This window comes from Canis lupus, chromosome 14 (genome assembly GCF_003254725.2).
Source record: "Canis lupus dingo isolate Sandy chromosome 14, ASM325472v2, whole genome shotgun sequence".
Taxonomy (NCBI): domain Eukaryota; kingdom Metazoa; phylum Chordata; class Mammalia; order Carnivora; family Canidae; genus Canis; species Canis lupus.
In genome coordinates this window covers 35,588,238-35,601,654 of record NC_064256.1, presented here as the reverse complement: position 1 = coordinate 35,601,654, position 13,417 = coordinate 35,588,238, and the positions used below count along the sequence as shown (strand labels likewise).

Below are 13,417 nucleotides of genomic sequence, written 5' to 3'. Positions count from 1 at the left end.
CAGGCCATACCATCTCTGCGGCAACCACTCACCCCTGCCATTGACTTCTTTCTACATTTTCAGGCCTCCTCTGTTGTTTTGGGGCTTTTTTTGTGTGTGCGTTTTTTTTTGTTTTGTTTTAATGGTAATCAACCCTCATTTTAATTATTTTTAGTGTTTTTTTCTTAATCTCTGTACATAAAACCATACATTTTCCTTTAAATACTAGTCATCACCAGCTATGATCCCCTGAATTTTTCCAGCATTATTCCATTACTGCTCCTTTTGGGTCTTTGCCCTGGCTGACAGGACACATTCCTGCTTCTCTACTTCTGTTTTCCATGACTCGCATCTCTTCGCTTGTCCTCATCACCTGCATGAAAGCAGATCTAGAGCTAGCCCATCTCCAACTGGAGGCCCAATGCTAACTACCTGTTTTAACACAAGTACCCTTGAATTGTTCATTGTTCATGTACATCCTCATTTTTCTCAATTAGATTAGACATCCCTAGTGGGCAGGAATCCTATCTTACACTCCTGAGTCTAAGCACTATAACTTGTGCAAGGCAGATACTGAATAAGTGTTGATGCAAGGTTTCTTAATTTTTTACCTTAAGTTTCTCCAGATCTGGCCTTTCAATACTGACCACCTCTGCCAGGAGCTGGGCTTCTAGACCATCTTCTGTGACTGTAAAATTGAGGAGGGTTGTCTGAGCCTGCAATTCAGGCTTATAGTGCGGATTTGCCAGTTTTGTGTGAAGGATAAGGCGAAAGTTCCTGTTAAATTCACATTCTTTGTCTCCAATCCTGATGTACCTAAAAAGGGCATGATACAAACATTCAGGAGATTTCCACAAACCATAACTGGTAATTAGGTGGCATTCCATTTCTTCTATTCTGATAATGTTACCTAGGCTGTAAGACCAGGTGATTCAAGATTATTCAAATATTGTCTCCCTAAAGTATAGAAGAAACTGGAATTATCCCCTAAACCTCTACATGATTGTTTACATGCAAAATGATGATAATACTACTCAACTCATGACATATTCATAACAAGAATATGCAATACATCACATGAAGGTTGTACAACAACAAACATTAGCTTCTATTACACTTTCTGTGGTTAACCTTACATTAAACATTGCTATTCTTAAAGGATAAAATGAGTATGTGTTTGGATATATCTGTGAATTAACTGTATATAAATATATTCAAAATTCATATATATATATTAAAAATATGCATATACTTTAAATTACTCTCCATTTCAGTATTTTTGGCCCTGGCTCAAAAGCAAAGTTTAAGAAGCTTCCCGTGAGGAATGCATGAGGGTGGGATCTCAGTAGCCATGGTTCTGTCCTATATATCCCTGTTCCCTCAGCCACGGGGACCAGAAGTGGGCACTTCAAAATACTCCAATTAGAGTGAGCTGTCCTGGGATTTAGGATTGGAACAAAGAGAAGGGAGAGCTGCAAATGGAACCCATAGTTCATGTTGATGACACCCTTTCCTCCTGGTAAACCGGCACAGCAGAGAAAGACATTCCTGGTTTCCCAAGGAAGATTCAATCAATATTTGGGGTCAAGAGCATGCAAAGGGGGCACGTTCTAGATTTTATGGGCTTCTGGGTCCCATCTTCCTCGACACCTGGCTGCATTTTTTTTTTTTTTTCTGGCTGCATTTTTAACCCAGTTGCCATGACGCCTTGCAGCCTTGTGACACAGGCTTTGTTTGGTTTAAGCTAGATGGAGGTGGTTTCTGTAATTGCAAGCAAAGCTCTGAATGAATGCAACCTCTCCCTGAGCAGAGGGGCTTACTTTTTTCTACTCCAGATATATGGGTCTAACTTGTAAGGACTTCTTCACCCAGGCTCTGTTGCCCTCTGGATTGTGGAAGGGCTTTGGCCAATGGAAGCATTAGCAAGACATGGCAGGACAGGAGAGGGAGTTCAAAGCAGATCTCCTGGGCCTCAGTGCCATGGTCTGGTGGAGGTTGTGTCCTGCTCCGATCGTATTCCAGGTTTGGGATGGTTCCCTTCCCACAGCTCCGATCACAGGACCAAATAACACTTTCAGGCCTAGAGGTGGTAATAGCTTCCTGCTGTTGTACATCACTGGTTGCCTGGATTCTTCTACTGGGTTCCACTACCCTTCCCTTTGAAAATTCTTTCTGTGAAGGGTCACTGTATTAATTCTATTTTAAAAATTCCCAGCCTACTTTGTGGTCTTTTTTTCTGCCAGGAACCTGCTAGGAGGATCCAGGAGAGGGGTTTTTATTATTTTTTTAATTTTAATTTTTTAATTTTTAAAATTAAAAAAAGTATTTTATTTATTTATTCATTCATGAGAAACAGAGAGAGAAAGAAAGAGAGGGGGGCAGAGACAGAAGGAGAAGCAGGCTCCATGGAGGGAGCCCAATGTGGGACTCGATCCCAGGACTCCAGGATCATGCCCTGGGTCGAAGGCAGGCACTCAACTGCTGAGCCACCCAGGAACCCCCAAGAGGGGTTTTTAAGCTCACACACAGACAAATCACAAATACTGATATTTCTCAAACCCTTCCATCAAAGATGTCTGAATTGCATAGGAGTAAAAATACATGTAAAAAGCCTAGGACTGAGCCTGAAACACAGAGTATCTTCTCTGTCTTCTATTTTATACTAAATACAAAGATTCTTCATTCTTCCATTGTCAGTGCATAAAGGATTTTTTTTTTAAGATTTGACAGAGAGGGATCCCTGGGTGGCGCAGCGGTTTGGCGCTTGCCTTTGGCCCAGGGCGCGATCCTGAAGACCCGGGATTGAATCCCACGTCGGGCTCCCAGTGCATGGAGCCTGCTTCTCCCTCTGCCTGTGTCTCTGCCTCTCTCTCTCTCTCTGTGACTATCATAAATAAATAAAAATTAAAAAAAAAAAAGATTTGACAGAGAGAGAGAGAGAAGGAGCAGGGGGAGGGGCAAAGGGAGAGGAAGAAGCAGATTCTCTGCTGAGCAGGGAGCCCTATGTGGGCTCGATCTCAGGATCCTGGGATCATGACCCGAGCCTAAGGCAGATGCTAAACCGACTGAGCCACCCAGGTACACCTAAAGTATTTTAATTATAGAGGTATCCTAATGATGACAATGTTATCCAAAGGCCATATTTTTTTCATGTAAATACAGTATTTTTTAAAATACTACTTAATTTCACTGACCTATAGGGGATATGTTACTTTACTAAATTTATCAATTTTGGAAAATTAAATGAATTAAAAAGACAGACACTGAACATCAAGTTCAACATTCAGGCAACATCCTTTTTCTTAAAATGTCACAATACTTGCAACAACTTTTTTTAAACTTGAGGAGAGATGCCCCAAATTTGTGATGTGGCAATATTTTAGGTTGCTGCTGGTGGATGTTTCACAATTTTACCTTGCTCTGAGGTTAATCTATTGTGCCACATAGTGAGGAAAAGCCTTCTGAACCCCTAGCCATTTTATCTGACTAGGCACAATTTTGTAAAATCACTGTGGTGTGTAATGATTTTTCAAAAAGTCATCGTTTTCTTAAATCACTAAAGCTTTCATCACAAAATCCCTCTTAGTCACTACAGCTAAGAATCCCAAAAGACTGATAAGATTCATGACCTCTTCATCCAACTCTCAAATTTTGTTTGCATTGTAATGATCTCATATTTGTAACAAAAATTTCACAGTTTTTGATTAAGGGTCTAAGCTTGAAAAAAGATCTGCCAAACAAGCCACCATTGGAGAAATTCTTTATTAAGTTGAATGATCAATCCATTCATGTTATCTAGTTTTGGGTTGTTTTTACTATGTCAAGACTTCCTACTCTTTAATGTTACTTTCTAGAAGAGCGAAGACCAATTTAGGTAGCAACTTTCTTCTAAACCAGTATGTATTTGTATACCATGATTCCCTCTAAAAAAAATAAAAAACAGGGGTGCCTGGGTGGCTCAGTCTAACAAGTGTCTGCCTTTGGCTCAGGTCATGATCCCAGGAGTCCTGGGATCAAGCCCATAGTTGGACTCACTGCTCAGCAGGGAGTCTGCTGCTCCCTCTCCCTTTGCCATCCCTCCACTCATGCTCTCACTCTTGTTTGTCAAATAAATAAAATCTTTGAAAAAATAAAGAATTAAAAATAGAGTATTCACATCGTTATCAGAAAGAGTGAGAAAAAAAAGAGATGAATGAATTACGGGGCAAATGTTATAAACGAACTAGAGAGCAGCTGTTGGTGCATCCAATGAGAACAGGGGCCCAGAGGCCTTGGTTCATAGGTCATGGAAATGACACCATCTGTTCACATGTTTGCAAATATTTTCCAGCTGATATCATGCTCATCAAAATCATCATGTACCTTATTGATAATTTCTTCAGTTCTTGGTTTTTATAGTAAAACATGTTACACCCAAACATTTATTTACTCAAAAAGCAATTAGTGAACACCTACACTATGCCAGGCTGTCGGAAAGTCTTGTAGGCAGTGGGCATATAACCAACAGGCACACATGCACTCTGCTCTCACAAACATTACTTAACTCTCTCATAATAGGAACCATGACTATAAAATCTTCCATACTGATGCAGCCATTCTTTCTGTTTAGTCCGTTCCATAAATGAATACACTCTAAGTGCCTACAGTGTGACAGCCACATCAAGATCAAAGATCTGCCCCATTAAAAGATAGGCAAAGAATGCAAATAGACATTTCTCCAGGGAAGATATACAAATGGCCAAGAAGCATCTGAAAAGATGTTCAACACGATTAGTCATCAAGGAAATGCAAATAAAAGTCCCAGTGAGGTGCCACTTTACACCCACTGGATGGCTAGAATAAAACAAACAAAAAACCCCAATAGGTTGCAGCAGTGTTGGCAAGTAGAGAAGTTGGAACCCTCATATGCTGCTGAAAGTAGTTTGGCAGTTTCTCACAACCTTATGCATATAGTTACCATTTAATCCATATAGTCTACTCCTAGCTATATACCCCAAAGAATGAAAACACAGGTCCATATAAGCTCTGTATACAAAGGTACATAGCAGCATTATTCATAATAGCCAAAAAGTGGAAACAACCCAAATGTGTGTAAGCTCATGAATAAACTGTGGTACATCCAAACGATGAACTGTTGTTCAGTAACAAAAAGGGAGCAAGTCCTGATAATGCTACATGGATGGACCCTCACAACATAGTGACAAGCAAAGGAATAGTCACACACGTCCACATATTTTATGATTCTACTAATAGGAAATGTCCAGAATGGGCAAATCTGTAGAAACAAAGTACATTAGTGAGTGCCTAAGAGTTTCAATATAAAACTGACTGTGGTAGGGGACCCTGCGTGGCTTAATCTGTTAAGTGTCTCTTGGTTTTAGCTCAGGTCATGATCTCAGGCTCCCAGGATCGAGTCCTGATATGAGCTCCATGTTCAGTGGGGGTCTGCTTGAGGATTCTCTCCCTCTTCCACTATTCCTCCTTCCTGCTCAAGTGAACTTACTCTAATAAATAAAAATCTTAAAAAAAAAATAAAACTGACTGTGGTGATGGCTGCATATTGCTTGAATATACTAAAACCCACTTACTTGTGCACTTTAAACAGTTAAATTGCATGGCATGTGATGAACAACAACAGTGTTCCCAAGAAAGAGAAAAAGGACAACAATATCAAGAGGTCAATTGGTAACATTTGGGCTTTTATCAATCTGCAAGGGAAGTAATTATGCTAACTACAGCTTCTCAGAGGTTCATGCTTGCCTTTTGAGCACAATGAGGCACGTCACAGGTTGCTCTTATATAAGAATATCTTTCTTGGTTAACTCACTTCTTTTTGACTAAGACATATTCAACCATAGTTTCGTTTGGGCCGTCATCAAAATTTCTCCCACTACTTGCGCATCTCTTTCCAAGGGTTTCCAAAATTGATCCTAAAGGTAGCTTTGAGAAAGCTCTTTTTTTGCTTGCACTACTCACTGACTAGCTTTTAAAGGAACCTTCAAGAGTAATTACTATACCTCAGGTTCTCACACATAAGCCACACCAAAGATGATCCTCATTTATAACACCACAGTAATCAAATACAAACTTTAAATAAACCTCCGGTACGTCTTATGATCTTCTGATGGCTGCTCCATCTTGATCTGAATTCTTTCCTCCTTAGAGCAGCATCTCAGAAATGCCAGGCCTGTCACAACTGTTCATGACTTCAGATTCCATTTTTCCTAATTTGCTTATGAATTTTTACTTAAACATTTACCTCATAAACTTCCTGTTTTAATCACAAACGTCTATCGCCAGATGAAAAGAAAATGGAACTATCTTTACAATTTAAAAATGTGTGTTTAAATGAAGAACACTGGACAAACCAACTCCACGGTTTTCCTGATTGTTGTCCACTGGGACCGCTCAGCGTGGCCGGCTTAGGAACTGAGGTAAGAAGTTTCATTTCGAGGTCTGTGAGAGTATGTGCATGTAATGTGAGAATCAAAACAAGCCCCACAAGGTGACTAACTTCCTTTCAGAAGTCCTAGGATTCAGGCCTCAGGGAGAAATCTCTCCAGAGCAGGGGTTGGAGAACTATTTCTATAAAGGGCCAGAGAATCAATACTTCACCTTTTGTGGGCCACGTACATCTTTCCCAAATATTCTCTGTTAACAACCCTTTAAAAACCATTCTTAGTTCACGGGTTGTATCAAGACAGGTTGTTCACCTATCACCACTCTAGAAGATCACATGGTTAGTGGTGTGAGCATAATCTTCTTGCAGGGAAATAGAGGCTCATTACGCTCGATTTCCCAGTACCACCAAGCTATAATTTTTCCAATCAGCTACTACACATAACATTGCTTCCCAGCCTAGGCTCTCAAGAAAAACAAGTCTAAGACTGGCCAAAATGAAGCATGAGGTTTGAACGACTTTGCTTCTGGGTATAAGTGACAAATGCTTCCAACTGGTTAAATACTTAACAAATACCTAGGTCAAAGCAATGCTCCATAATGTGGCTCAGAGATGACGCTGTGGCTCAAATTTCTCCTGTACACCTATGTATACCCTGAAGTGTTCACAAACCCTGGTCTGGAAGTCAGAAATCAACCTGCTTGAGGGACAGGTCTGATTTTCTTGGTGAAGAGACAGTTAGTTAATCAGAGGAAAAGAGAAGGATGTCTGCCTCTAAAATTGGCTTTTATATTTTGCTTGGAAACATTATTTCATAGGTTCGAATTTCCCAGGGATAGTAAATTATCCTCAATTGGGGTGTTTATGATCTATGAAAGGCAAGAACTGCATAATGACTCAGTGGGTTTTATCATTGCTGCTAGGTTAATTTTTGGTTAATCTCCTATCTGGGAAAATTAAACAGACCGCTAGTGCTCTCTCATGATTTGAAGGATCCAAAAAACAACGGAGTTAACCAGAGGGGTGGGAAAAGCAAACAATCACTTGGTTGTTTCTGTCAAAGACATGAGTCCAGAGGTTATGACTTCTAGAATACAGCAGGCAACTACGAGCTCCTGAACTTGAACTTCAATGAAAAGCACTAACACGTGTGAAGAACAATTAAAACTTGCAAGTGTGGCTATTATCTTAAAGCAGCAGTTCTTAACACATTTTTGGGCCCTGTTCCCTCCATGCATGGGATTTGCCCCTGACACCATATCTCAGTGAGAATCAAGTGGGGCAGAAATCTCTGAAGCTGGGATGGAGTTGCTCCCAGAGGGTTTTTTTCATCTCTCCAAAGGAGTGATCACCACCTGCCCCTTTTTCTCAATGCCTAGTATGGAGGTTAGAAACGGATTATATGACCTCAGATCAGAAATAAAATTATTTTCCCCAGTACGAACACTATGGTTTTACTGGATAGGATGAATCAAAAACATTGTTTTACCTAGCTGACTTATTGTTTTAGAGCAAGAAGGGCCCCTGGAGATTATTCTAGTTTCCTTTATGGACCCAAAATGTTTATGACGTGTCCAAGGTCACAGAGCTTAGTGGCAGAGCTGGGACTAGAACCTGGGTCTCTAGACTCCTGGTATAAAGTCCATTTCACTGCATCACACCGCAGGTTAATTTGCTCTGTTTGATGGTGACAGCTTGTAACCCCAGCCTCCATCATTCACAAGAGGGTACTGAGAGGATATGATTGACGCAGTAACAATCTATGGCCACTAGGGAAAAAAAATATAAAGATACAGCTCAGAGACCATGCCCTGCTGATCTCTGCTTAGAGATTCTGTCCTTGTTTATGAAGGAGAATAGCACTGATTGTCGAGATGCCCAGGACTAACCAAAGAGTTGAATTTCTGATAGATATTTTCACAGAATGAATTAACTCATAAAAATTTTAAATCATTCAATGTACAGAAAAATTTTCTATCTTCTGGCTTTAAGGAAAAAGAATACTCTTTCAAATATGCCAAAATGCTTACTAGTTAGCTGAATAAATTATTATATAAAAGGCCATCATCTGCATTTTAACCATTAATTCAGTTTTCCATATGTCACATTTACAAAAAAAGAAAATCAGGTACATTGGGAATTTAAAATTCTTTCAGAGTTTATTCAAAATCCAGCCAAAAGGTGTTTTAGGATAAAGATTCCTAATTTCTTAAAGTCACAGAAGGTTATTACTCCTGTAGAGGACTGATATAAAAATACGTAAAAATGAATTCATGTCTAATATTCACAGCACTTCTGTGACAAACATGGGGAAACATTTCTCCCAGCTATGCAATTTCCTTGAAAACCAGAATCTCTGTGAGTTGAAGGAGCATTAGCTCAACATAATCAAGATGAGAATCTCAAATTGGAGATTATAATCTGGATATTTTATATGTCACACAGGTATCTGGCAACTGTGGAAATATCTTTTACTTTCATTGGAACTCTTCTCAAGATTTAGTGTAGCTGCTGCTGCAAATGCCATCAGTCCTGGATCATAAAAACCTAAATGACTTTCTCTACTGATTAGATATTCTGAGTACATGAACAAACACCATCATTATTTTTTATTGCCATCTAAAACAAAACTTGGAAAGGCAGCATATTCAATTTAGAACAAGGACCTGCTGCAAGGATGACTGTTTTCAAAAAGATCTGCAAAACCTTTCTCACAATGCCCTTTGGAGAGACATTTCCTGTGATACCAGATTAGCATATCGAAGGTCCATGCTCTAAGAAGGGCAATTCAGGGCAGCCCCGGTGGTGCAGTGGTTTAGCGTCGCCTGCAGCTCAGGGTGTGATCCTGGAGACCCTGGATCAAGTCCCACATCGAGCTCCCTGCATGGAGCCTGCTCCTCCCTCTGCCTGTGTCTCTGCCTCTCTCTCTTTCTGTGTCTCTCATGAATAAATAAATAAAATCTTAAAAAAAAAAAAAAAAGGGAAATTCAGACAGCTCATAAGTTCCCTGAACTGGAGAAGTCTCCAGCTCTCTGAGCAGGGCCTGTTGGTCAAGGTGAAGAGATTGCGGGGGCTGTTTTGTTTTTAATTTATCTATTCATGAGAGACACAGAGAGGCAGAGACATAGGCAGAGAGAGAAGCAGGCTCCCTATGGGGAGCGTGATGCGGGACTCATCCCAGTGGGATCAGGACCTGAGCCCAAGGCAGATGCCCAACCCCTGAGCCACCCAGGTGCTCCCTGCAGGTGGTTTGAGATAAGGAAATAATATCATCGCACTAGTTGGGGGGGGGGGGGAACCACACTCAGGAAAAGAAAAGGAAAAAAAAAAACTTTTCAGAGGACATCTAAAAGCCTTACTGCATGTCCTGCTGCTTAAAATGAAGCACTTCTGGAGGAGGCCTGGGAGCTGTGACTGCTGGGGCCTGGGAGCACAGTGGCAGGACCTGGTGGCACAGCGGGCAGTGTTACCTAGCAACCCCAGCAGGAGGGGCCGCCCAGTTGGTCAAACCCTGCTCCCCCAGAAAGGTCTGGGCTGAAAGCTGCGCAGCTGGCAAGACAGCCCAGGAGAAGGAGGAAAGAAGTCCTGAATAGAAATGAGTTAATTGTCTTGCTGCTTCATATAGTTAATATAACCAACACGTCCTTCTCGGAGAAAAGCAAACTTAAATTAGATTCTACAAAAAAAAAAAAAAAAAAAAAAAAAAAAAGACTCGTGTTGCAGGGACTCCAGGTACCTTTGAAAGAAAAAAGGAAGCTAACAAAAGAAAACCAGAGATTATTTCTCTTCTGAAATATAGAATATATATACACATTACATATATTATGATAAATATGATAGCACACGTCTTTTTTAAAATTACACTAATTCTTTTTTTTACATATGTCTTTCAATATATATTTCATATTTCAATATATTCCCATATTTAAATATTATAATGCAGCATGAAAAAGAAATCCTGGTTCTGTTTGCATTTTTTTTAAAGGAAATTTGCTTTTTTTTTTTTTTTTTTTAAAGAAAAGATTTGTAAAAAAGATTCTTTATCTGTGGCCTGTTTGGAATTTGCCTTCACATGAAGTACCACCCAAGAGGACTATGAGTGTGTGTGTGGACTATTCGCACACTCTGAATGCTATTCTTTAAAAAAAAAAAAATCTGGACTGAATTTATGAATAGTAAGGTCTTTTCTGTGGTTAAACCTTATTTTGAATTTACAAATTAAGAGAGACTAGAATGCTGAATTCTACTATATGAGGGCACGAATTAACTTGAAAATAAAGCGATTTCTATATACAAGGGTTATAAAGAAAGAACTATGAATGACCTGAGTTTATTTAAAAACCATATACTTCCAGCTTGAGAGCACATTTTATCACAGTGTGGGATTTAATTTAACGTGATTCTCTATCTTTTTTTTTTTTTTAATTTATTTATGATAGTCACAGAGAGAGGGAGAGAAAGAGAGACAGGCAGAGGGAGAAGCAGGCTCCATGCACCGGGAGCCCGATGTGGGATTCGATCCCAGGTCTCCAGGATCGCGCCCTGGGCCAAAGGCAGGCGCCAAACCGCTGCGCCACCCAGGGATCCCTGATTCTCTATCTTAAGTCCCACCCAAGGCTTCATTTAAATAGATCTAACATCAGTTGTAATACAATCATGTAGCATCAACTGCAAAGGTAACAACATAATAATACCAAATAAACTGAAAACGTGTTAATTGTAAACAATCCCCTTTATTAATAATCTTAGTAGCACTTTTAGGTATCTTTCTTTTTTTTTTAAGATTTTATTAATTCATGAGAGACACAGAGAGAGAGAGGCAGAGACACAGGCAGAGGGAGAAGCAGGCTCCATACAGGGAGCCTGACATAAGACTCGATCCTGGGTCTCCAGGAATCCACCCTGAGCTGAAAGCAGACGCTCAACCACTGAGCCACTGGGCTGCCCTGTAAAATATCTTTCATTATCTTATTTCTGTAAAATAAATTTATAATTGTATAACTAATATTTCTGTTAGTTTTAAGTTCCTTTATATGACATGCTACTTAAGAACTATTATTAAAAGAACAATTACATGAAAATAAATGTAGGAAAAGTATAAAATGTTTTAAAAAATGTTTGTATGCTCAGAAACAATTAGAAATATATCTTACAGAAAGGTTACTCCAGCTAAGATTAAAGTTCAAAAATTACTTCAATAATACTTGGGGGGATTTGAAAGATTATAGAAATATAATTTTATGAAGATGCTTCACAGATCAGCAACTTCTCTATTATGTAAGCCAGTAAATTTGCTTTGGAAAAAGTACATGTTGATAAATCTTCCCAGATATGTTTTCTGTCGATTGATATGATCAGATGTATTTTACTTAAAATTAGGATTGTCTGGAGTTTGGTGGATTTAATTATTTGTAATTACCCAGCTGTTGTCAGCCTGTGGCCATTTTATGACAGTGGTATCTACTATGTGGGTCAGGTTCAACTGTATATCTTCTCAAACACAGATTTAATGTGCTATTGATGAAACCATTACTAGAACCAAATTAAAGTCTGGGCTGATGTATTGGTCCATAGGGACCTGTCAGACATGAAAGGAGTAATTAGTATTCATTACTTCATACTCCACAACATTCCAATTATTAATGAACTTCAACTTTTGGACTATGCTATATCTATCACAAGCGTCTTCTCAGACATTTGTTATTAGGAAGAATAAACTAATATTGGTTAAAAAAAAAAAGGCCCCTAAAACAAACAGAAGTAAAATAAACAAAAACACCATTAATGGTGGAAAACTTCAGGAGGGATGTGGCTTTCAGGAGGATGCAAATGTTATCCCACCTGTGTGGGAGGAAGAGGATTGCAGTGAGGAAGAGCTGGGTGAGTGCTCTGGCCTTGAGTCCCCATCTTTTCCTTGTTTTCAATGCTCTCTTGTCTTTACAATACAAAGGGAAATGTCTGCAATCACAAAACTAATTGTATGGACATAATAACATAGAATTGTAAAGACAGAAGGGAATAGAAAAATAATCAATGTTTATTTTTGGACATGAGAATAAGATGTCCATCAGAAAATTTACAACAACATAGGTCGGTTTGGGATGTGAGCAAGTTAAAATAAAAATTTTTCTGTTCCTGTTCTAATAATCCAAATGGTATCTCTATTATTAAAGCTCTGTTGGCCTTTATCCATTAGTTTTCTTTTCCATCATTTTCTCCTTTTTTATTTACTGCATTAGAAGAAAAATAATTCTTACTCAACCAATCTATTTTAATCTTGCATGTATATGGATTTTTAAAAACAATTTCTTTTCTTTAGAGTTACATGAACTCACAAGGAAGCATTTGCTTTGGTGAAACAGACATTTGGCAGGTGGAAATAATGCTTTCACTAAAATATCAAACATTATTCCAAAGTACTTTTAAAGCTCTTATAGGCAAGACTAGTATCAAAATGTGGAATGTCTTCAACTTTTTCCATTCAAAAATAAGAGCTGGAAAAAAAATAAGAGGTAGAATACTTCTTCTTAGGAAGAGGCAGTTAATCATACTGCATACATAACTTGTATTAAAAAAAAAAACAAACAGCAGAAGTGCACAAGTCCCTACCTCAGCTCACACTAGTGGTGAGCATGCAAGTTTGTACTAATACTCTGGAAACCAATTTGGCATTATGTTTTAAAGCTGACTGTGCACACACTCTACAACCTAACTCCAGAATATAAACTCTGAAGAACCTCTTGCTGTGTGCACCTGTAAATGTATATACAAATCTTCAGAGTACTAATATTCATAGTAGCATGGCTTGTAATGGTAGAAAACACAAACACAACTGAAATGTTCCTCAATAAGAATACTGAATAAACAGGAACAGTTATGCCACTGGATATTATTAGAACAATGAAAATAAAACAGAACTAAAAGCAAGAATACAGGTAAGTCTTAGACATGTTAACGGTGGAAAATTCAAGTCCCTTTAGATACACTATGATGACATTTTTGTAAAGCCCCAAATCAAAAAAAAATAAAGTACTTTAA

The 13,417-nt window shown here is 38.8% G+C and overlaps 1 protein-coding gene across 1 annotated transcript in view; it reads right to left on the bottom strand.

Annotated features, from left to right (window-relative positions):
- Nucleotides 1-13,417, bottom strand: part of DNAH11 (dynein axonemal heavy chain 11) — a 318,343-nt gene that overhangs the window by 51,366 nt on the left and 253,560 nt on the right. The window contains 1 exon segment of the mRNA XM_049093700.1: nucleotides 591-795. Coding sequence (XP_048949657.1) covers nucleotides 591-795 — 205 coding nt within the window.